This window comes from Thamnophis sirtalis, unplaced genomic scaffold (assembly GCF_051295495.1).
Source record: "Thamnophis sirtalis isolate CommonGarterSnake01/CBP01778 unplaced genomic scaffold, rThaSir2_p1.2 scaffold_2, whole genome shotgun sequence".
Classification (NCBI taxonomy): Eukaryota; Metazoa; Chordata; class Lepidosauria; order Squamata; family Natricidae; genus Thamnophis; species Thamnophis sirtalis.
The window spans coordinates 17,774,004-17,800,045 of record NW_028261382.1 but is presented as its reverse complement, the minus strand read 5'-3'; the positions used below and the strand labels follow the sequence as shown (position 1 = coordinate 17,800,045).

The 26,042-nt window shown below is 42.6% G+C and overlaps 1 protein-coding gene across 2 annotated transcripts in view; it reads right to left on the bottom strand.

The window, feature by feature from the left end:
• MCTP2 (multiple C2 and transmembrane domain containing 2) overlaps positions 1 to 26,042 on the bottom strand; it is a 160,599-nt gene that overhangs the window by 6,496 nt on the left and 128,061 nt on the right. For both annotated transcript variants that reach the window (XM_087704361.1, XM_087704362.1), the window contains exons 18-21: positions 23,872 to 23,994; positions 15,531 to 15,572; positions 9,685 to 9,794; positions 3,617 to 3,726 (exon numbers count right to left, since the gene is read on the bottom strand). In XM_087704361.1, coding sequence (XP_087560487.1) covers positions 3,617 to 3,726; positions 9,685 to 9,794; positions 15,531 to 15,572; positions 23,872 to 23,994 — 385 coding nt within the window. The remainder of the gene's footprint in view (positions 1 to 3,616; positions 3,727 to 9,684; positions 9,795 to 15,530; positions 15,573 to 23,871; positions 23,995 to 26,042) is intronic.

Below are 26,042 nucleotides of genomic sequence, written 5' to 3'. Positions count from 1 at the left end.
TCCCTGCGTCCCATCAGATCGCACAGGGTAGGCCTCCTCCAAATTCCATCCGCCAGTCAGTGCCGACTGGCGACTACGCGGAGGAGAGCCTTCTCAGTTGCAGCTCCGACGCTATGGAACAATCTCCCCGTGGAGATCCGTACCCTCACCACCGTCCAGGCCTTCCGCACGGCCCTCAAGATCTGGCTATCCCGTCAGGCCTGGGGATAGGACTTTACTCTCTCCCCGCCCGAATGCTGAGTGAATGTTGTGCTTTTATGGTTAATTTTTTTACTCACGTTTTCTTTTATGTCTTGTCTTGCACTCCCTTCCCTCATTATTGTAAGCCGCCCTGAGTCCCCTCAGGGAAAAGGGCGGCCTATAAGTGTTCAATAAACTCAAACTCAATAATATTGTTAAATGCTTATATCGATTCATCTTACCAACAATCCCCAAAAATGACTATTGGCTCTTCTGCTCTCCATACACTGTATTTATGTTATCCATCACTTTCTTCTACCTTTCTCCTCCTCCTCCCTACCTCCTTTCTTCCCTCTGTCGTCCTTCTCTTCTCTACTTCCCTTTCCTCTCTCCTTCTCCTCTCTCCCCTTTCCACTCCTTCTTTCTCTCCTCCTCTCCAACCCCCCTGCCCTCTCTCCTATCCCTCTCTTATTCCCTTACCTCTGTCCTCTACTCTGGTAGTGGAAATTTTGAGTAGTTCGGAGAACCAGCAACCGCCACCTTTGGCTGGCCCCAGAGTGGGGTGGGAATGGAGGTTTTGCACTATCCTTCCCCTACCAAGCCCGCCAAGCCATGCCCACCAAGCCACACCACGCCCACCAAGCCACACCACGCCCACCAAGCCACGCCCACAGAACCGGTAGTAAAAAAAAATTTGAATTTCACCACAGGGCAAAAATCACTGTCTTACTCAGCAATGGTCTCAATTGTGGTCCCAAGGCAAAGACTACCTGTATATTTTAAGTGAATCTGAAACATCCCTTGTACGGTTGGCTGAACAATCATCCACTTCTATGTCCTTTATCTGTGGCACTGTTCTTCTACCATCATCTGGAGATCCTTAAGGAAGGTATCCAAAAGGTGTTTTTTTTCAAAAGGCAGCTGGACTTTGTTTTTCCTTGAAGATGTTTGGCTTCTCATCCAAGAAGCTTCTTTAGTTCTAATGTGAATGTGGAGAACTGAAGCTTCTGAACTGAAGAAGCTTCTTGGATGAGAAGCGAAATTTCTTCAAGGAACAACAAGGTCTTCTTTCTTCTTCTTCTTCTTCTTCTTCTTCTTCTTCTTCTTCTTCTTCTTCTTCTTCTTCTTCTTCTTCTTCTTCTTCTTCTTCTCCTTCTTCTTCTTCTTCTGCTTCTTCTTCTTCTCCTTCCTTCCTTCCTTCCTTCCTTCCTTCCTTCCTTCCTTCCTTCCTTCCTTCCTTCCTTCTTCCCTTATAATCCCTTGTGGGGTGGAGTCTGGGCAACTGAATGGAGCTGAGTGTTTACTGGCCAGATGCCCTTCCTGTCGCCAATGCAGAGGTTTGTTCAGCAGATATATTCTCATTATGCCCAGAGAGAGAAATACCTGCTTCTACCTAGGATCAACTCACACCCTCTAGGCCACCGCACCACTCAAAAAATGTCCAGTTGCTATTTGAAAAAGTATCTTTGGGACAACCATGACCTGGATGACTGAGAGTCTCCATGTACACTGAGGAAATATCTTTCTAGAATGGCAGCTTCATTTTAAAAGGTTTTCCCCACCACCAACTCACCCAGCCCCTAGAAAAAGATTACCTCACTTTTACAGCATGTTTTAGAAGCAGCAGATAAATTCTTTCTGAATATTTCTACAGCATTATTCTGTTTTGGTCTGTTTTGCTTCATCGCTAATGTTGGAGCGGCCATGCTTGCCTTGCTTACATTAAGTATTAAATTCAATTACTGGTCTTGCTTGTATTAAACTGTTTTGCAATCTTTCCTAGGCTACATTGCAGGATACTCTGTGGCCAGCTACGATTTCAGCAGCGCTGGAAATCTATGTAACTAAGCAGATTGTAAAAATTGTGACCAAATTGATTTTTTTTTAATTTTACTGCACAGATAAATGATTAAATACCTCCTAAGGGGTAATTATATTAACCAGAAATGTGCAAAGAGGCAATCTGGAATTGCCTGTGTAATTTTTGCCCCGGAATGAGTCAACTAATATCTCAGAGATAGTGTGCACAATTTTGGCAGAACAGTAGCTGGTAGAAGAAATGACCAGAATATTAGAATTACATGAATCTTTCTTTCTTTCTTCTTTCTTTCTTTCTTTCTTTCTTTCTTTCTTTCTTTCTTTCTTTCTTTCTTTCTTTCTTTCTTTTTCTTTCTTTCTATCTGCCTGCCTATCAACTTTCTCTTTCTATCATCTCTCTATCTATATCTGTATCATCTATCTATCTATCTATCTATCTATCTATCTATCTATCTATCTATCTATCTATCTATCTATCCACACACACACATCTATCTATCTATCTATCTATCTATCTATCTATCTATCTATCTATCTATCTATCTATCTATCTATCTATCTATCTATCTACCTACCTACCTACCTACCTACCTACCTACCTACCTACCTACCTACCTACCATCTATTATCTATGTATGTCTATCTATCTATCTATCTATCTATCTATCTATCTATCTATCTATCTATCTATCTATCTATCTATCTATCTATCTCTAGCTAGCTAGCTAGCTAGCTAGCTAGCTATAGCTATCTATCTAGCTATATCTATTATCTATCTCTGTCATCTCTGTATCATCTGTCTGTCTGTCTGTCTGTCTGTCTGTCTGTCTGTCTGTCTGTCTGTCTGTCTGTCTGTATGTATGTATGTATGTATGTATGTATGATTTTTATCCCATCTTTATCACGTTATAAGTAAATCAAGGCAGTGAAGAGACCTAATATTGCTTCCTCCTACTGTCAGAACTGCCACCTCTCTGCCAGTCTGCCATAAATCCTGGGGTTGGGGGCTGGAAAGGAGGGTGAGGGCTTGGCGGAAAGGGGAACTGAACTGTGAGAACCATCAAAGTCTTCAAGGTCATTTCTCTAGCAGAAGAATGACAAGACGTAGAGTGAGTGTTTCCAAAACATCTCTTTTAAAAATTCATTGGACAATGAGAGACAAAGCAATGAGAAGGGAGAGAAAATTTGGCGGTTGAACCCTTAGTTCAGGCTTTGCACTACTGTAATTCTATTTTATGACCTTTTGGGCCATTGTTAAGGAAATCATTGCAATTCACTAATACACGGGGATCAGGTAAGCAAATCTAGCTTTCTCCCCATTGACTTTGCTGGGAAAGTCACGAACGGCACTCCCATGACCCCAGGACCCTGCAGTTGCTGTAAATACATACTGGTTGCCAAGAGCCCAGATTTTTGATCATGGGACTGTGGGGATGCTACAACAGTCATAAATGTAAGGACCGGTCATAAGTCTCTCTTTTTTCAGTGCTGCTGTATCTCTGAATGGTTGCTAAACAAATGATTGTAAGTCCAGGACTACAGGGATGTTTCCACAGACTGTTATAGAAATGCATATAGTAGAATCCATGAAAGGAAATGGCATGAGGAATAGACTTACCCCATATTAAAACAAGGTACCGTAATGGTATGTAATACAGCACGATCATTGCTATCGTCAGCACCAAGCAAGCCAGAGCAGACAGGAAAGGGACAGTCCAGTTGAACGTACTGAAACCAACATGGAAAAATAAATGTTTATTCATTTTCTATTTATTACATTTCTTAGTGCCTAATAAACATCGTGTTGTCTGGGTATTTAAATTGCTTAACAATATAGATTCAAGGCCAGATGCTGAAGAGGAAGCTCAAATACTTTAGCCACCTAATGAGAAGGAAGAAGGGCTCCCTGGAGAAGAGCCTCATGCTGGGAACGATGGAGGGCAAAAGAAGAAGGACTGCAAGGCGATCAAATCGGTCAGTCCTAGAGGAGATCAACCCTGACTGCTCTTTAGGAGGCCAGATCCTGAAGAGGAAACTCAAAGACTTTGGCCACCTAATGAGAAGGAAGGACTCCCTGGAGAAGAGCCTCATGCTGGGAACGATTGAGGGCAAAAGAAGAAGGGGACGACAGAGATTGAGGTGGCTGGATGGAGTCACCAAAGCAGTCGGTGTGAGCTTACATGGACTCCAGAGGATGGTAGAGGACAGGAAGGCGTGGAGGAACGTGGTCCATGGGGTCGCAATGGGTCGGACACGACTTCATGATTAACAACAATAAATAGAATAAAAGAGAATAGAACAGAACAGAACAGAATAGGTCAGTTCTAGAGGAGATCCACTCTGGCTGCTCTTTAGAAGGCCAGATCCTGAAGATGAAACTCAAATTCTTTGGCCACCTAATGAGAAGGAAGGACTCACTGGAGAAGAGCCTCATGCTGGGAAAGATGGAGGGCAAAAGAAGAAGGGGACGGCAGAAAATGAGGTGGCTGGATGAAGTCACCGAAGCAGAATGGACTCCAGAGGATGGTGGAGGACAGGAAGGCCTGGAGGAACGTTGTCCATGGGGTGGCGATGCGTTGGACACAACTTCGCAACTAACAACAACAACATAGATTCCAGTCTTACTCTCCACTCCCTTTTTTCCAACCATTGGTAAAATAAGTTCCGTGTTTGATAATATTCTGCGTCTTCTTTCTGTTTGATTTTCAATGTAAGTCTATCCCTTTCTGCACAATCTAATATCTTCTTAATGATCTCTTCGTCTTGCAGTGTTTTCTTCATTGCTCCAATTTTGTGCGAAGATAATCCTCGCTGCTGCTAAGACATGTAATATTAAATACATACTTTCCTTATGATTTTTTGATATCAGCCCTAATAAAAACAGTTCAGGTTTGGAATCTACACTAAGCATGCCAGGGCGGAGAGAAAAGGAGCAGTCCAGTTGAACCAACTGAAACCAACGTGGAAAAAGATACCAGAGAAGTCTTTAGTGATTTCAAGTACTTGCAATCATACTTTACTAATCCAATAGTGTGACTGACATCTTGCAGAATAGTATCTTGCATGTAGGAGAAAGCTAGAGTACTCTGGTGCAGGGTTGTCAAAATCAAGGCCCGGGGGCCAGATCCGGCCCAGGGGCTGCTTAGATCTGGCCCATGGGGCCACCCTGGAAACAGCAAAGGACCAGCCTCTGACAGTAAAAACGGAGTTCGGGAGGGCCGCCGTCCTGAGCTCCGTTTTCACTGGCAGATGATTGCAGGAGGCCGTCGCAACCAAAAATGGAGTTCGGGAGGGCCGCAGGAGGCTTTCTCAAGCTCTGTTTTTGCTGACAGAGGGTTGCAGGAGGCCGTTGCAACTGAAAACAGAGCTCAGGAGCCCATTTTCGCTGGCAGAATGCTTGGGCTGTCACAGACGCTGACACAAGTGACGCCGAGCTGGCCACACCCCTAAAGTCAAACACAACCCTGATGCAGCCCTCAATGAAATCGAGTTTGACATCCCTGCTCTAGTGCAACGGCCCTCAACATTTTGGGCACCAGGGACCGGTTCCGTGGAGAGAGTTTTTCCACAGACCAGAAGGGGCCTGGTTTCGTGTGCCGCCTGCATCCCATGGATAGGGCTTTGATTGTTTGCGTGGACCCCTTTCTGCCATGCTGCAGCCAGTTGCGGGTTCATGGACCGGGAGTTGGGAACCCCTACCTGGGAAATACTGTTTCAAGTGAACTGCACAAGAATAATTGTTATGGGAATTTGAGCATTCTTGTTCTTTGTCTGATTCAAAACTTCTAATCTACACTTTTCAGGGGGTCAACAAATTTGGAGGCCCTTGATATCGTCTCATGTATAGATGCAACGCTGCTAGTCCTTCACCTCAATTATAATAGGACTTTGGCCAATTTAATGTTAAGTAAAAACATTTAATTTAGGCATTAAAGACTGTGTAATTAAGGATTGCAGATACAGTAGTCTCAAAGATGCTTTCCCAATAAGACAACTCGACTTTCTTGTGTTTTTTCCCCCCTTGGAAATGTTTTGCTTCTCGTCCAAAAAGCTTTTTCAGTGAATAAGCTTCTTGGATGAGAAATGTCTTCAGAGAAAGTTCAATTGCCTTTTGGAAAAGCACCTTTGAGACAACCATGACCTGGATGACTGAGAATCTCCACACACCCATGATGGCGAACTTATAGCACGCCACATTCTCTGGGCACGTGAGGCATTGCCCTGTCAGTGTGCATGCGCGCATTGGCCAGCTGACTTCAGTCTTCTTTTGAGGCCCGTTTTCACCCTCAAGAGCTTCCCTGAAGCCTCTGGAGTATGAAAAACTGGCCCTACGAGCAAACCAAAAGTTCCAGGTTGCTCATAGGGTTGGGGTTTTTTTTGCCCTCCGGAGCCTTCAGGAAAGCCTCCTGAAGGCTCCGGAGGGCTAAAATCGGCCCTACCAGCAAACCGGAAGTTCAGGAACATACTTCTGGGTTGCTCTTAGGGTTGTTTTTTGCCCTCCAGAGCCTTCAGGGAAGCTCCTGAAGCCTCCAGAGGGCCTCTGGCGGGCAGGGGAGGCTGTTTTTGCCCTCCCCAGGCTCCTATAAAGTCTTTAAAACCTGGGGAGGTTGAAAAAAGCACACCAAAAATGGAGGGGAGCACTGGTCGTGCTCACATGTGCCCTAGGGTCGTGCACATAGCATTATGGGTGTGGCACGCCCACACACGACCCCCCTGCGCTCTCCCCACTTTTGGCACACGAGCCACAAAAGGTTCACCATCACTGCCATAGACATTATTGCACATCATTGGGAATCCACCATTCTTCTTGCCAAACAGTGAGAAGTCTTCATCTCTGGCTTCCATGTAGAGTGATTTTGACAGTTAATTGGGCCTGAGGGAAGATAGAAGGCTTTGTTTCCTTCCCCTCCAAGGTCATCCTTAAAAAAAAACACTAATGGAAATCAATGGACACATAGTTTTCCAAGTATCTTCATATCTAAAGGATGCAAATGAGATCAAAGGAGATTATATCAATTCTGCTCCCGTCTAGTCAAACATATGGTCAAAGAGTTGAGTATATCTGCTCCCAATTCTTCACCCATCTCTACATGTTATGAATTGTTTTGCTCTTCAGAGCAGCTGTGTGAATTGCACTCAGTCTTTGGGGGTCAAGCAGACATCCCATGGCTCTTGATCAGAAGTAGGTCAGCTTCATCTTTCTGTCCTTTACAAGACACTAAGGAATAACTCAGTTGGGTCATGAACAATGCTTTCTCTTAATTGATGGAGGTTTTTTAATATTTATTTTAATGAATAGAAGAAATCATGCATCTCTCGGCGTCAAAGGAGACCTTCCCATTTAAATTAGAGTGAGGGTGAACCCAGGCCAATTAATATATGAAATGTATTTTTAAATCCTTGGAGTCCGATAGAAGCAAGCTATTAAGAAGGCTCTTTGATACCAAGGGTTATGCTGATGGAAATGCTTGTGTAAACCATTGTGACACTTGTTCAAACTACCCCAGCGGACTTCCCGTCCTCCTCCTTCGTCCACAGCAACATTACAATTGAGACACAATTGGATTCTTGAGGCATTAGGCAGGCAACCATATTCATGTCCCACTGGGATCTTAAGGGATCATTGTCACCCAGCTGAATGCCAGAAGGAAGTCATCCAACGTTCACAATCTCATTGCCATCCAGCTGCACATAGAACAGTGCTCTGTTGAGACTCAAAAGCCATTCTTACGTATTCCCGGGCAGCTGGGACAGATGTGGCACAATCGCAACACATAGGTTTCTGGTATTTTTAGACCCCACGCGGCTGCGCTTTGAAAGAGGGGAACTGTTGACAAGGCTCCGTTTGTGAGCACATGGGAGGGTTTGGAAGAGGAGAAGAAAACAGGGTCACGCAGTTATGCCAGGAAGCTCTGTCCTCTTTGCTTCGTGGGGCCTATTCTCTACTCTTCTCTGTTGGGCCGGAAAAGAGCCTGAAATTTTCAGATGAAACTAAACAAGGGTAGACCTGTCCAATGTAGGAATAGCAGACTGCTTGATGATCGACATAAAAGGTTGGGTGGAAAACAAATGGAATAGAAGTCCAATCAAAAAACAAATTTGGTGGCAAAGAAGAAGAGTTTAAATGGAATTCATGATTTTACTTATTCAGTTGTTAAGTCATATCCAACTCTTTGTGATCCCATGGGCCATAGCACCCCAGGTCCTCCTGTCCTCCTGGAGTTTGCCCAAATTCATGGTCATTGGGTTGATGACACTATCTAACCATCTCATCCTCTGCAATCCCCTTCTCCTTCTGCCTTCCATCTTTCCCAACATCAGGGTCTTCTCCAAGGAGTCCTCTCCTCTTATCTGGTGGCCAAAGTATCTGAGCTTCAGCTGTAGGATCTGTCCTTCCAAATAACTGTCAAGGTTGATTTCTCTAGGACTGATTGATTTGATAACAAATGATAGGTGGCTGGATCTTAGAAGCTTTTAGAAGCTGTGTTGATTTCTTTCAGCATTATGCAGCCAAGAAATCTTAGGCACACTGATAAAGGGGTGAACTGAGGAAGGAGATCATTTGGACAAATGAGAGCTGGGATCTCCAACTCAGCAGAAGATTTAATGTCTCAGTTGATCCAGCTTGTTTTGAAATAATCTCCTAAAGCCATTAAAATTAAATTGTGGGAAGGAATTGTACAGGTTAAGCTTGTGTGATGTGGCACCCTTGCTCTGAAAAGACCAGCATTGTTTCATTTGACACATGGGGAAATATGACTTTTTGTTGCATGAAGAGAAATTCACTTGTATGAATCTTGGATTTGTAATGCAGAGTTCAGAACTCATATAGATTTATCTCCTTCCTTCCTTTCTTTCCTCCCTCCTTCCTTTCTTTTCTCACTCCCTCCTTCTTTCCCCATCCCTCTCCTTTCCTTCCCCTTTTCTTTCCTTCCTTCCTTTCCCATCCTGCCCACCCACTTTCCTTTTCCTTCCTTCCTTCCCTCCCTCCTTCCTTCCCCATTCCTCTCCTTTCCTTCCCCTTTTCCTTCCTTCCTTCCTCTCCTTTCCTATCCCTCCCACCCAATTTCCTTTTCCTTCTTTCCTTCTTTCCTTCCTGTCTTTCTTCCCTCCCTCCTTCCCCATTCATCTTTCCTTTCTTCCTTTCCCATTTTACCCACCCACTTTCCTTTTCCTTTCTTCCTTCCTTCCTCCCTTCCCTCCCTTCCCTATTCCTCTCCTTTCCTTCCCCTTTTCCTTCATTCCTTCTTTCCCATCCTTCCCACCCACTTCCCTTTTCCTTCCTTCCTTCCTTCCTTCCTTCCTTCCTTCCTTCCTTCCTCCCTCCCTCCCTCCCTCCCTCCCTCCCTCCCTCCCTCCCTCCCTCCCTTCCTTCCTTCCTAGGGCTGGGAGAAAGTGACTGGCCCAAGGACATCAAGCTGGCTCCATATTAACATGGAACTAGAATTCCCGATTTCTGGTCCTCCATAATTTTCAATCATAATTAAATGTGTAAGAAATTCAGAAAGAAGAATTCTATGATGATAGATTATCATCACTGAGTTGACATTCAGTTGAAGGAAACAACCTTTATTCCATTCTGCATTGGCTTTCAGAAATTTCCAGTTAAAGGTTTTTTTTTTCCAATTGTTTCCAGCCATGGTGTTCAGAGGTTTTTCAGAGCATGGGAACAAAACTTTGACTTACTTTTTTATCCTTTCTGCAAAAGATGCTATTTCCTCCAAAAGTGTTTGGACTGTTATAACAATGTCTTGGACCATGTGAATTCTTTCTATTAAACCCTTTTTTTCAGACTCCTGCGAGGAGAGAGGAAAGAGAAGAAAAAGAAGGGAAAAAATGTATTTATTTCCTTTTTTAAAAAGTAGCCTAGACAATAAAAGGTTATAAGAGAGGTTATCAGAAGTAACAGCATTCAGGATAGTTACATTTCAGATCCATTTGTCTTCTTATTGCTGTATTGTAGTTTGGAAAACAGTCGTGTTTTTTCCAAATTACTAAACCTTTTTTTTTTACAACTTACAAACCAGCAAACAAACAACCAGGTGCATTTCTTGCTCCAGCATTCTGTGAACATTTCAATCAAACCAGCTAGAATTTTTTTTTTAAAAAAACAACAACAACAGGACTGCTTAGGAAAGAAGATGACAAAAAAGCAAAAAGAAAGCTGGCACAGCACCTAAAACTAACTGTAATTCCTTGCCAATCACACCACTAATTGAATTATTTCTTCGTGAACTACACATTCAGACAATATAGGAAAAGGGGGCGACAACTCTTTTTATAAATGAAGATCCCCAAAACTTGTGATGTGGCTCCCAAAGGTGCTTTTTCAAGAGGCAACTGGACTGTCTGGTTTTTCTTTGAAGATGTTTCTTTGAAGAAAGCTGAAGAAGCTTCTTGGATGAGAAGCGAAATGTCTTCAAAGAAAAACACAGTTGCCTCTTGAAAAAGCACCTTTGGGACAACCATGACCTGGATGAATGAGAACCTCCATGGACATAGTATGAGAGCTACTATGCATCCAAGTTTAAATGGATTTTTGTTGTTCAATTGACAAGTCCAACTCTTTGTGATCCCATGGGCCATAGCACCCCAGGTCCTCCTGTCCTCCTGGAGTTTGCCCAAATTCATGTTCATTGTGTTGATGACACTATCTAACCATCTCATCCTCTGCTGTCCCCTTCTCCTTCTGCCTTCCATCTTTCCCAACATTGAGGTCTTTTCCAAGGAGTCCTCTTTCCTCATCTGGTGGCCAAAGTATCTGATCCTACCTTATCTTCATACCTTATGAATTTTGCACTCAAGATAATTATGAAAAGGGAGATGACCAGCAGGTCTCAAAAGATGCTTACACTTTTCTGTCTGCTCATGTTTCTTTTCTACACACACACACACACACACACACACACACACACACACACACCGCCCATCCCCAAAGTACTAAAAGTTTGAGGTCAAGGACTAGTCAGACGTGTCAACTTGTAGTGTTACTCAGAACAACATAATTATGATCAATCAGAATACAGCTGGAAGGGATCTTGGGGGGCTTCTAGTCCAAACCCCTGCTCAAGCAGGAGACCCTTCCAGACAAGTGGCTGTCTAGTCTCTTCTTAAAAACCTCCAGTGATGGAGCAACCACAACTTTTGAAGGCAAGCTGTTCCACTGGTTAATTGTCCTCACTGTTGGGGAATGTCTCCTTAATTCCAGGTTGCTTCTCTCCTGGATTAGTTTCCATCCATTGTTCCTTGCCCTGCACTCAGGTACTTTGGAAAATGTTGATTCAGCCTCCCCTCTTCTTTGTGGCAGCCCCTCAAATATTGGAATACTGCTACCATGTCACCCCTAGTCCTCCACTTCTCTAGACTAGTCACACCCAGTTCCTGCAACTGTTCTTCATACGTTTTAGTCTCTAGGCCTCTATGGTTCTTAAGTTACTAGCATGCGGCTTCCAAGCATGAATGGCTGAGGCCGATTTGAGATCAAGGAACTGCATGCCATGTTTTTCCTAGTTTAGTCTAACTTTTGACCAGTTCTTAACAGCAGTGAAATAAACATTTGCAAGTGAGATCTTTCAAAGCAAGCCTGTTCTTGCAGCATGGAACTGTGAAGAACCGTCATGTGGCAGCTGGGTAGCTATCCTGCTGGCTTTGTTTACACATCTCAGATTGCGCTACAAAAATGTGGCGATCACACAATTTAGCCACACAATATTACATCTTCTCTTGTGAGCTTGCTGGACTGCCTGGGTACTGAGAGATTGAAGGAAGTGGGAATCAGGGATTTATTGTGATGTCGAAAGAGTCACAAGGACCTTGCTTCCTAGAGAGATGTCCAGTCCTACTATCAAGGTAGAAACCGTCTGTAGATGCAAGGGGCAAGGGATTTTTTCTAAGCTATCTTGATTGCTTAATACCTTCCCAAGACCCTGATCCATTCTTAGCAGGTTCTAGAAGGGAAGTGTTGTGGTCTGCCTGCAGCCAGGAGAGCTGGCAGCAGAGTCGGACAGTGAAGAGGTTGGGGAGAAACATGGGCCAGTCCTGGAGGCTGGGGAAGGCTCAGATGAGAGCTCTGCATTGAAGGCAGAAGGTCAGGCCTGCAGTTATATCCCTTTTAGGATCTTTGGCCTTCCACACTCTCTCTTATTTCATTATGCTGTTTCATTAGTGTAGTAGCTGGGAGGGGGGAATAGAAAGGAGTAGAATTGTGGAATGTGTTGTTCTCATTCTTTTCTAGAAGCCCAAGGTCATCTTTTGTCTCCGCACCTCTGCACCTGACTGGAACCAGCTGGGTGGAGATGCCAGCATGGAAGAAGAAGATTGGACCATGTGATGGATTTGTGGGTGTGGGGACAAGATCATGAACTTTCAACTGGGTGGGAATCCTAGGTAACTTCCAGAATTGGGATTCCACACATGTGCCAAGATGTCTGACTTATTAAATTGGAACTTTAAGCATCGTTTTGCCTTGGACTCTGATTTAATTCTGCATGATACTTGGAACGCTGACACAGAGAGGGGGCCAAGACCATCTGGAAGTTCACAGCTGCCTTCAGAGCTAGACAGCAGTGTGGCAGAGGAACAGGTGGAGCCTGTTCCCAGTGTGCAGAGCTGCCAGAAGAAAAAAAACACTTAGGAAATCAGGGTCGACTTGGGAGTAAAGCCACAGGTGGACGGTGAATGGCCCTTTCCATAGGAAATAAAAGAGGAGCGAAAGGTGGGTGGGCTTTTTCAGGAAACAATTCGTTTGTTCGTTCATTTCAGGAGTGTGAAGATCTGTCCGTGAATCATAGAGACTCTGTGCCCAGTCTTTCCTTGCACAGCACTGCGTTTGGAAAATATTTACATGGCAGCTTTCCAAGCTAGATAAGGTCTGCAGTCATAAATACCCCTTTGAAAGACTGTTTACCAGGCCTTTGCTGAATGTGAATAAGAGGAATTCACATTCTTTTAATAAAAGGGGTTTTGTTGGGACCAGGACTCTGCCTCATGCTTTTTGGAGAAGCCTGGATCAGAACAGGCAGCACTGTTTTTTTTCCTATCTTTAATAAATATAATACTTGTTTTAAATAGAATCTCATTTTGGTTTTATTCACAGTTATGATTTGTTAGCATTACTGTATTAATATTATAAATTAATCTAGGTGTTCATTCTGATAGCCTGTAGACTCCATGTTTTCCTGTTCATACACGGTGAAAGCTCTGATTTTCTATTCTACACTTTCTATTTTTTTTTCTTTTTACTCTTTTATTTAATGGTAATAAAAGTATAATTTTAAAAAGGGGGGATTACAAAAATTGCAAATAAATTCACAGTTAAGAATTGATTAAACAATACTTGTGTTAATTAATATCTCCCCCTCATCTTCTGAATAGAGAAAGAATTTACCAGGCTCAAACAAAACCACAAAATGGAAGTTCAATCTTGAAGGAAAAGAGTATTTTTAAAGAAAAAATTGTTGAACAGAATTTTTTTTTTTTACTCTTTTGCCATAAAATAGGTAAAGGTAAAAGGTTCCCCTCGCACATATGTGCTAGTCAATCCTGACTCTAGGGGGCGGTCATCTCCGTTTTAAAGCCGAAGAGCCAGCGCTGTCTGAAGACGTCTCCGTGGTCATGTGGCCGGCATGACTAAATGCGGAGGTTACACGGAACGCTGTTACCTTCCCACCAACGGTGGTTCTTATTTTTCTACTTGCATTTTTTATGTGCTTTCGAATTGCTAGGTTGGCAGAAGCTGGGACAAGTAACAGGAGCTCACTCGGTTACGCAGCGCTAGGGATTCGAACTGCTGAACAGCCAACCTTTCTGATCAACAAGCTGAGTGTCTTAGCCACTGAGCCACCGCATCCATCAAAATAAACCACAAAATAATCTGCCTGTTTTTGGAAAATGCGCTCCATGGACATGGTCCAAGGGAGGCTGAAATATCCAAACATTTGTCATGCAGTCCTGAGTAATGAGGTTGTTGAGGATTTATTCCAAAGAAGGCTATATTTTTTAAATACACCAAGTAGTCCTGCTATTGTCTTGGCCAATCTGACTTTCGGGATAAGAGGTACCGAGCCCCTTTGGGGAATTAACCATGGAGAAATCAGCAAGCAGAGAACATTTAAGGAATCCCCCTAATGATGATACAAAGTGGGCAAGTCCATTCTTTTTTGGGGAGTGGGATCCTTGTTTTATGGGGGGGGATATAAGTAGGACTTTCGTGTCCTACTTATGAAGCCAACTGTAGGATCAGGAGTGGGGTGGAGTGAAAGGAGAAACCAGCCTAGAATCGTTACATAGCCACAAGCAAAATCAGTTCAACCCCGTCCACGTGTGTGTCATTGGCCCTGATCTAACTCTAACCAGGTATCCATCATTAGTTAAGAAGGTTCCTGTATGTAGGCTTTTAGCAATAAAGCAGTCTAACTGAACCTTTATATGTGGACCTTGTTTTTCACACTTGACACCTGCATCCATCATACTGAAGAGGATCTGCAGGCCACCTTAAGTGAGAGTTGTCCACTCTCGCTCTAAATATAGGGGGCGGGGGGGGGAATCTTTTCACAATAATGTCAGAAATGTAATTGGACACCGAATGAAAAGCTAAGAAACAAAAGAAATGGGGTTTTTCTCATTAAATAAGCCTATTTCGGTACACGGTCAAATCCCAGGAAAGCGTGGCACATCCTCCTTTAATGACAAAATAAGCTCTCTCTCTCTTTTTTTTGTTGGAAAAAAAGAAAGAAAGAAGAAAATCCTTATTTTAAAACCTTCACTTGGTACACAATGAAATGAAACCTGTGTTGCTGGGGAAGTCGGGGAGAAGAAAAAAGTGACGTTTTAGATGTCTTACAATTTCATGGAAGAAGACAGGCCCTGTGGTTAAAGGCCATTGCTAAAGGAGAAACCTTTAATGGTAGCTTGCTTGGGAAACCAACCGTTATTATTTTCCATCACAATTGGTATTTGGAAAAGAAGAGTTAAAAAGGAAACGAGGATCCAACAGCCCAACTATTTTTTTTTTTTAGTTTAAAGTTTGATCGTTCATACGGAAAGGAATTAATTGGTTCCTCTGATTTTTTTTTTTTTAATTAACTGTCTAAGGGGTTTCTAAGCTGTAAACAGTTAGTCTCCAAAGACACGTTACAATTCCCAGAAGCTCTCTCTGTTATGGTCAAGAAAGGCCTCTCTATATTTTGACAAGAACACAACCATCCACTTGATGGAAACCAGGTTCCTCTGGGTTATATCCCAGCCAACTGCTCCCCCTAGAAGTTGTTGTGTTGCGTGGGGGAGGAGAATGTGCTTCAGTACATTTTTTTCTCCTTTTTTAAAAAAGAAAGTCAGCTTTTGTATATTTTAGTAACCTGGTGCAAATAAAAGGAATAATAGGCCAATAATACATAATTGGCTTTCTAAAACACCTTATTTTCTAATGTACGGGAATTACTCTTCTTAAACTAATGTTCCCGGTATGTGTGAATGTATGCTCGTAGAATCTTCATCACCAGTTTATGGTCTCAGATTCCATTAATCCCTCTTACCTTGTCATCATCATCCTCGTCCTCTTCTACAATAATGTAGTCCTTTAAAATAAAAAAGAAGAAGAAAAACATTAGACCATTTGAAAAAGTCCACACAAAAATATATGCTTTTCATTTTTTTTAAAAAAGAGTTAAACAAACCAGAATAAAATCTGCCGTGTATATTATTCATATCTTGTCTGCCTGTTTATCGTCTGTCTGTCTGTCTATCTATTATCTCTATTTATTTATTTATATCTATCATCTATATCTACCTATCATCTCTATATATCTATCATCCATCCATCCATCCATCCATCCATCCATCCATCCATATCTATCTATCTATCTATCTATCTATCTATCTATCTATCTATCTATCTATCTATCTATCTATCTATCATCTATCTTGCTCACAGGATGGGACCATGAAGTCCAAAATATCCTTTTTGGAATCACATGCTTTTAAAAAGTAAAACAACCAAGAATTTTTTCACCTTCCCTGTGCTTTGGACAAAACTGCTTATTCCAGAAAGGAACAGTGTGATACGTAGGTCCACAAGGCCAATTAAAAATCGCTAATTTATTTTTCCTTTAACCATCCTCTTTTCCTTTAACTTTCAAGGACGTGAAAGCTTTAAAAAAAATAACAACAGAAAAACAGCAGCCCCCAATAACCCTTGTCCAAGAAAACATGTTAACAACACGTATGAGGTCTAATTGTTTTGAAGGCCAGGAGGTTTTCAGAGACCTTATTTTATGTTACTTTAATTCATTGCCAAGTTTCTCTTCTGGTAAGGGGTTTTTTGTTCATCCTTTGACAAATGAACCAGTTGGAATGTCAAGGCTGAGTTTCCAAACACTCAGTTTGTTCTCCCATTGTTGCTTATTTCAATGATTGTTCCCTCCCTTTAGGGCTATTATGAAAACATTAGGAGGCAGAAAACACATTAGCACACACGTAATCAATCTTAAGAATCAGATACAAAATTCTAAACAGCATTATCGTGCCTTATTGTTGAAAGAGAGGGTTAAAAAAGAAAGTGAGGTTATGATGAAATGTAGGGGCAAGCTGAATGTCAGTATTTTTTTTATTTTTATTTTTTTGCAGGCAATGTATAAAAATATTTTGTGGGTTAGGCTAATATTTGAATAGGCCTGGTTTGTTTTTTTTTTAATAAGTCCTATGTCTGATAAAGGTACACAAATATAGCTGGATGAAAGAGGTGCACCAAAGCAAAATTAAAAACAGTTTTGTTGAAAAATTGCAACAAAAAAAGGTGGCAGTTCAGGAACATTTGAAAGGGAAAATTAATCTAGGACCGGGTTCTATAAAGCAAAACATTAAGTTGTCTTGGCAACAAAGAGCAGCTAAAAGGGAAATGGACCCCGATGTTAACATATGGCAAGGTGTGTCCTACGGGTCATCCCAAGTGAGGCAAACAGCAAAGGAACAATTGTTACAATCTCTCTGCCTAGATCCCATGATCCCATGAAATTTCAGGTCTGTTCCCTGCTATTTTGGGCATCTCCAGATTCTGCACAACTAGGAGTCTTCCCTCTTCTAGCAGAGACCCAGGAGAAATTATCGAAAATGTGGAACATTTTGGCCAATTGTCTATGGAGATTCTCAGTCAGTCATCCTGATCATGCTTGTCCCAAAGGTGCTTTTTCAAAAGGCAACTGGACTTTGTTTTTCCTTGAAGATGCTTTGCTTCTCATCCAAGAAGCTTCTTAGATGAGAAGTGAAACATCTTCAAAGAAAAGTACAGTCCAGTTGCCTTTTGAAAAAGCACCTTTGGAACATTTTGGCCAATTGTTTAGATCAGGTGTCTTCAACCTTGGCAACTTTAAGACTCCCAGAATTGAAATCCACAAGTCTTAAAGTTTCCAAGGTTGGAGACCTCTGGTTTAGATGGCCTCAAAAGAGGACCAGACAAATCCCTATAGCAATTGATAAATATGGCTATATACTCTCCCTTTATGGTCTCCTACACTGCCTCATCATTGTGGTGGAGGCAGTGATGGCATTGGGGTTCTCCTGAGCAGGATGAGCCAAGACCCAGGAGTAGATGCCAAGAATCTATGTTCCATAATGATATAATATATTCCATCTGATAGCCGAGGAAGCTTCTTGAATGAGAAGCGAAATCTCTTCAAAGAAAAACCAGGAAGTCCTCTTGAAAAAGCACCTTTGGGACAACCATGACCTGGATGGTTGAGAATCTCATAGGCACCTTTTGTGACCTTCTGACAAGCAATGTCAATGGGGAAGTCATATTCATTTACAGCCGTGTCACTAACTTAACAACTTCAATGATTCACTAAACAAGGAAGGTGGCAAGGAAGGTCACAAAATGCAGCAAAATTCTCTTAACAACCATCTCACAGAAACAGAAATCTGCGGATCAGAGAAACACCTGTAGTTGGACTGTATGACCAAAGAAATAGATATGAAGCAGGAGAACCAGATCAATTTCTGCTAATTCAACTTTTTTTTTCATGGCTAACAGAACCACCAAAAGAACACTTTTACACATGGACGTCACTAAACACAGAAATCAACGTTACCATATTATTGGTACATGGAAAAGGAAGGACTCAGTTCTAAGAGTTCAGTTACAAGGAAGAGTTCAGAAATATATAACAGAGAAATGTGGCCACCGGCTGGCTGTGAAATAGATCATAAGATGCTCAGGTATAAGTTCCAGGTTGAGCTAAAGCAGAAGAAGAAAGGCAGTGAATTTTCAGAAATACGATCCTGAGAATATATCCCTCCCATTAGGAATCTTTTTCAAGTCCTAAACCTCATTGATAGGGGAACCACAGGAACTGTGAAGTGAAATGAAATCTTTATTAAGGTCAGGGAAATCAAGAAAAGTTGCCAGAGGTCAATGTGAAAAGAGACTGCCAAAGATGAAGAAACAGAAGAAAACAAACGACAGAAGAGAGACAGTGGAAATTGCCAAGAACAGAAGAGAAGTCCAGGCCAAGAATGACAAGGAGCTCAGGCAGGAGCTGAACAAAGAATGCCAGAGAGCTTGTTAGAAGAGACGAGAAGCAATAGTGCAACATCTGTAAAGACACGGAAGCAGGCATGGAAAAACAAGAACAGCTTTCCAAAGGAACTCAGATGGAGGATCCAACTTTGAATTTGTTTCCAAAAAAGTTGCCAATGTATGGATGGGAGCAGATTCAAACAAGATCAAACAGAGACGGAAGAAGTCTACTGAACTATAGGAGGGTCAACATCCAAAATAGTTTGGAAGATACTCCTTATTTATGAAAACTTCTAGGACGGACAAGAAGATGAAGTTATGTCAACCATCAATGGATGGAAGCTAGTCAAGGAGAAAGTCAATGTTAGTCCTGGAAGCCATCTTTTGCATTGGGCCTTCAGGGGTGCTACATTTAGTGCTGTGGGAAATTGGGACGGAGATTATATGGAGTATGGGAGATATATATAGTCAAAATAAGATTCCTTTCTCTGAGAGCCGAGGACATCTTGCCCTGCACCTGGAGTAGTGTAACTGGGAGGTATCTCCAGTTGAGGCGGGGCCTGATTGGACCATGTGATGGACATGTGGGTGCTGGGCACAGACTTGGACTTTCGTTTGGGTGGGGAAAACCTGGAAGCTTTCAAATTTGGGTTTTCCCAGATGTGCCAATATGACATCTTTAATAAAACTGAACTTTGAGGAAACTTAAGCCTTGGAGTTTTCTTTCATTGGGGGTGTTACTTGGAACCCTGACAATCAAGCTAGAACTAAGCAGAAATTTCCTGACAATGAAACCAATTAATCAGTGGAACAGCTGGCCTCCAGAAGTTGTAGGTGCTCCAAGATTGGAGGGTTTTCAAGAAGAGAATTGTTCGGTCATTTGTCTGGAATGGCACTGGGTCTCCTGCTTGAGCAGGGAGTTGGACTGAAAGATCTCCAAGGTCCCTTCCAAGTTCTATTATTCTATTATTCAAATGTCTTGGTCATTACCAAATCAGAAAGCTTCAGAAATTGATGGGATATCTACAGATATATGGCATGCAATAAAAAAACATCCGTAATGGTTCGGCCACACTATGCCAACAAATCTGGCAAACAACATAATGACCAACTGATTAGTAGATGCCAATATTCACACCACTAGTAAGACAGAAGACCTAGCAGAATTGCAAACTATCATATGATATAATTAATTTCACATGATACAGAAATCATTGATGGAAACATCAGACACGTATTAGAGTCCTACATGAAAAGGAAATGCCAGATGTTCCGCATAGGTTTTATAAAAAGTTGAGAATAAAAGACATTATTGCTGATGCATGCTAGATAATTGCAAAACCCCAAACATGCCCACAAAAGGTATGTATGTGTTTCACTAAATATAGATAGGCTTCGAATTGTGTGAACTAACACACTCCAGGAAACGGAAATTCCAGAACATCTCACTGTCCTCATGCCAAACCTTTCCAGAGGGGGGGGGGAGTCACAATCCAGGCAGAGCAAGATGGAACAGATTGGCTCCAGGTCAGCAAAAGAGTAATGTTGCATATTCTCTCCTTATTCACTTGAATTATATTCAGATAGATAGATAGATAGATAGATAGATAGATAGATGGATGGATGGATGGATGGATGGATGGATGGATGGATGGATGGATGGATGGATGATAGAGATGGATGGATGATAGAGATGGATGGATGGATGGATGGATGATGGATGGATAGATAGATGGATGGATGGGTAATAGATGGATGGATAGATGGGACAGACGGACAGAAAGATGAAAGATGATGTATGGATGGATGGGATGGATGGATGATGGGATGGATGGATGATGGGATGGATGGATGATGGGATGGATGGACAGATGGACAGACAGACAGACAGAATCTATTTATCATCTATCATCTATGTAGTGTAACAAGATAGACTTGATAATCTATCTATCTATCATTTATCTATCTATCTATCTATCTATCTATCTATCTATCTATCTATCTATCTATCTATCTATCTATCTATCTATCTATCTATCTATCTATCTTGAACAAGGGGTTGGTACTGAGTATACCTTATTACCCCAACATGCATATTTTGAGTCTGCAGAAGAGTTCAGTACACCTTCATTGAAAGGGAACTTTGCAAAGATACAGCAGGATCTGGAAACAAGAGTATTCTCTGCAAAAAAAGAATAATCTATAACAACATCCATCATCTATTTAGCTGTATTTCACAACATCTCAGATTTTAGTGAGCCACTGAAGAGGCACCAGAGGAAGAATGATGGAGAGCAATGGTTTGTAACTCTCTATCCTCCGCCAAGATCGAATTTGCCTGACTTTTATACCCCTTCTTTGAAAATCCTCCTCTTGCATTTAATGGGTTGTTTGTTCCCAAATCCCCTCTAGTGGGAAAAGCTCTCAGTTTCCAGATGCAATAAAAAACAACAACATGCTAAATGGACTTGGGATTTAGCTGGGATCACCTGGTCTCTTATCATTTGTCATTGTTCTCAGCGTGCCCGAAATGGTTGGTTAAGTAAAAATGAAATTTGCCATATCTCTGGGGAGGCAGGAGAGGAGGCCCATAAGAGACCCATAACCAAAACAGCAATATTAATATTATCAGTTTTACAACTCTAATAAAAATGGGGGTGTTTAAATGGCTCCAATCTGCTTTAAGATGCTGTTTCTTAATTCTGGGGCAGAATATGCTTTCCTCCAAAATGGGGGTAGCTCATTCCAAAGAAAGGGATGTGGTGGCTCAGTGGCTAAGAAACTGAGCTTGTCAATCAGAAAGGTTGTCGGTTCAGCGGTTCGAATCCCTAGCGCCGCGTAACAGAGTGAGCTCCCGTTACTTGTCCCAGCTTCTGCCAACCTAGCAATTCGAGAGCACGTAAAAATGCAAAAATAGGGACCACTTTGGTGGGAAGGTAACAGCGTTCCATGCGCCTTCAGTGTTTAGTCATGCTGGCCACATGACCACGGAGACGTCTTCGGACAACGCTGATTCTTTGGCTTGAAACAGACATGAGCACTGCCCCCTAGAGTTGGGAATGACTAGCACATATGTGTGAGGGGAACCTTTACCTAATTCAAAAGCTGTTGACAATTTTTAATTTTAAGACAGAAATAGGAGAAAATACCTGATTAAATATCAGGAAGCAACCATATAGACCGGTGCTTCCTAAACCTGGGTAAAAGGTTTTTTTGGGGGGGAGGGGGGGTTTACCAACACACAAACTGATTACTCAATCACAAAAGGGATGTTTAAACTGATTTAAAATATTTTGCCTACATTGGCTAAAAACAACTTCCTGGTTAATGGTTAATGAAGGAAAAAGTTTGGGAAAGTTTGCAACTGTTAGCAAACCTTGATTACTGGACTGATTATATGATACTGGACTATGTTATTTGGATTATCCCTTTACTGAGAGACGTTGATAACTGACTGTCTTATCCGTGTATGACTTGGACTGTTTGATGGATTCTGATACCTCTATCTGCAGTGTCTCTGTATGCTGGTTTGTGTGTTCTCCAACACAACTTTCACAACACTTCGCTGAATGTACTCGCTCTCCCAATGGGGAGCTTACCTAACAGACACTAATATAGATTATTGTTTGTGAGAACATAAGTGCAGCTGGCCATCAAATGAGAAGGAGGGACTCACTGGAGAAGAGCCTAATGCTGGGAAAGACTCAGGGCAAAAGAAGAAGGGGACGACAAAGAATGAGGTCGCTGGATGGAGTCACCGAAGCAGTAGGCATGATCTTAAATGGACTCCGGGGGATGGTAGAGAGCAGGAAGGCCTGGAGGAACATTGTCCATGGGGTCACGAAGGTCAGACCTGATTTCACAACTAACAACAACAAAGCAACCGGTTGGACAAGGGAGACCCAAATTCTTTGGTAGCCTCACACTGCAATGAACAAGGACATGCACTCGATATCACAACTACTATGATTGTTGGCTGAGCAGGGAGAAAAATAGCTAGAGAGATGAATGAAACCTGGGAAGTGGGCTCCTTGTCAGTCAACAGGAGTGCTGATTTACCACCAACTTATCAGATACTTAGCAGCCAAGGACCTGGCACAGAGAAACAGCAATCAACAACTTAATAGCCAGCCTTCAACACACTAATTAACAACTGAAAGCTACACACAACCAGGCACTATGTAGAACATGTCAGTGCACACTTTGGAGACATTCCCTATGATGAGCTCCAGCATGAATCCCAAAGCTTGTAAGAATAAAACTTTGGCCCCAGTGACCAACTCAGATTAGATCCTACAGTGTTATCCTGGGACACATATATTTACTTCATTTGTGAGATGGTTGTTTGCTGCTTAGAGTTGATAACAGTGGAGCAACTCATAAGTCCAGGAAATAAATAAATTCTTATTCTGACCTCACCCACTTTTGGGAGAACCAACCAGCCCGCTTAGTGAATTTGGCTGATTGCCCCAGGCAGTTACAGGATTCCCAAGCTGTATTTCACGGAGCAATGGTGTTATGTACGTATGGTGTTATTGTCCTTAAAGGGCAAGCCCCGCCTTCCTAGCCGGCAGAGCGTAATACCCAGGCTTGGAAATAAAGAAGTGCTGAACATCTTCTAGTCTCTCGACTGCTATTTTTGCGCCAATCTAACACTGGTGACGAAGGTGGGATTGAAGGTGTCCAGCGGCCAAGCAAGGCTGCAGAGAGCGAGGAACCCTGGCCAGAACTCAAATCACAGCATGAGGAATTCCAGGAGGTTCCATCCCCGAAGGCCGGAGAGGCAACAGGCCCGACCGCATCAGCTGAGATCCCAGGAACAAGTGAGTTGCGCAGGTCCAGTAGGAGTTCAATGCACCCCGCCTACTTGTGAGATTACATCACGTACATCGGCCATGGGTTGGACACTGTTCATTCTAGGTGGGGAGGGGTGTTACGGACGGACAGACATAGCACAGATTTGCCTGTCCCCGCGGATTGGTTCGCCAAGCTGCAGGAAATGTAAGTTTCTGTCATTGGCCGGCTGGTCTGCCGGAGCTCCTTAAAGGCCGAGCCCCAGCTGCCTAGCTGGCAGAGCGTAATACCCAGGCTTGGAAATAAAAATAAGCGCTGAACGCTTCTAGTCTCTCCCCTGCTATTTTTTGCGCCGATCTAACAAATACCATTATGGGTTATCAATTGGGATTTATTAAGGCATGCCAGCATGTTCCGCAAAGAAGGAGATTGGTCTTGGTCAAGGAAAGGTTGCCCTTGCCTGATTCTCATTCTCCTGCATTCCACAAATGAAGTCCCAGGTGGATCTGGGAAAAAATAATAATACACACACACACACACACACACACACACACACACACCATACCTACCTGGGGGTCTTGTATGATTACGGCTTTGTCAGGACTGCTCAGGGAGATGTTGTACACAAAGAGCATCAACAACCCTAAGGGCACCATGTAGGGCTCAAAATGCCACACGGTGGTCACAAACACCTGGGAAAACAGAAGAGGGGGGTTAGCTGTGTTATTTGCATTGGGCTCCCCCAAAAGTCAAAAGATAATGTTAAAGGAGAACGAGAAAGATACAGGGGAGAAAACTTTCAAGGCTCTGCATCTGAAAATAATGCTTGTAGCTGCTGCTGCTTCTTCTTCCTCCTCTTCCTCTTCCTCTCTGCTAACCTCTAATTCCTGACTGCCCATCCTCCTGAAGTTTGCATTCATGTCAGATACATCAGCCTGGATGCTTTTATATCTTATACGTGTATCAACAAGGAAAGCGGATAAATCTATACAACAGGTTTCAAGCATCTGCAAATACAGACACATGCAACAAATGTAACAGGGTAGGGAAAAAATTGCCTCCTGCAGAACACAATTTATTTGTAAAGGAACATCTATTGTTGTTGTTTTTTAGATTACCAGAGTTGGAAGGGTCCAACCCTTGCACAAACAGGAGACCCTACACCATTTCTGACAGAAGGCAGTCCAAACTCTTCTTGAAAGCCTCCAGTGATGAAGCTCCCGCAACTTCCGAAGGCAACTTCTGTTCCATTGGTGGATTGTTCTCACTGTCAGAAAGTTCCTCCTTATTTCCAGGTTGAATCTCTCCTTGATCAGTTTTCATCCATTGTTCCTTGTCTGGCCTTCAGGTGCTTTGGAAAATAGCTTAACCCCCTCCTCTCTATGACAGCCCCTCAAATATTGGAACAGTGCTATCATCTCCCCCCTGGTCCTTCTCTTCACCAGACTAACCATGCCCAGTTCCTGTAACCGTTCTTCATAGGTTTTAGCCTCCAGTCCCCTCATCATCCTGGTTGCTCTTCTCTGCACTCTTTCTAGAGTCTCAACACCTTTTTGATAATCAGGAGGGAGCTCTTGGGAATGTTTTCCCCCTTCACAAGCCCAAATGCTGATGGGTGATTTGCATGCAATTTTCAACTGCCCTTTGGATCATTTGTGAGAATTTGGAGCAGGCGTGTTGAAAACCACGTGTAGTCATTTGGATTGAGATGGGAAGTAAATGGAATTGTGTAAGGTCTAGAATAGACACTACAGATGGAAAGTAAAAGAAACAGAAAGGGGGTTTCTAAACTCATCCCTTCCTTTGGATGCCTCCACAAATGCAAAGCTTGGTCCTTGCCCAACAAAAGACCATCCAACACCCCCCACACACAATTCACATTTGCCTATCTCATCAACATCTGCCTCCAAGTAGTTGTCCCTGAGCCCAAACTTGACAGTCCTAAGTTTAGTCAAAGTTCACATTTTCTCTTTGCAGATTTTTCTTTAAATAGAACACAGATAATCCACTCCTTATTCACCTGAGATGGAAAAGTTTCATAGGGAGGGAACCTTACCAGGGAAACACCTTAGACTCAGTTGAGAAAGAAGGGATTCGCTGGAGGCAGAATGGGACAACTTGCCACAGTAAACTTGCCACAGCCAATTCACCATGGCCAACTTGCGGCAGGACAACTCGCCGTGGGACAATTGAACAATTCTATTTAATTATTTAAAATAAATTTTAAAAGTTTTTACTTTTCGCCATTCACATTTCATTCTGTCTCTCCTTTTGCATTCTTTCTTTAATAACTTTAGCCCACTATTTCTTTGATATTAGTGTAACTCTTCTCCTGCAGCGAGTTGGCCATGGCAAGTTGGCCATGGCGAATTATCATACACCCCAGCAACACAATTACATTTCTAAATTAGAACTAGTATTATTCCGACAAAGGCTGTAAGAAGTATTTTAGGAGGGCATCCTTGCAAAACACCATTTCTCACAGTGCTAAAATCCTTGTCCTTTCAAGGCACCCAAAGACTCTGGCGGCCTGGGCACGTGCCATTCCATGTGTAAATATTTCTCCTTGGCGGCTGGGTTTCAACAGCTGAGATTAAGCGAGCATGTAGTAAAGTCGCCCTTGAGGAAAGTTCAGCTCCTAACGACATGGATGGAGAGAGCGAGGAAAAGACACAGAGGTTCTCTTGGCAACCCAACAGAGGCAGTTTCCCACCACTTCCTAATGGGGATCCAGCCAAGG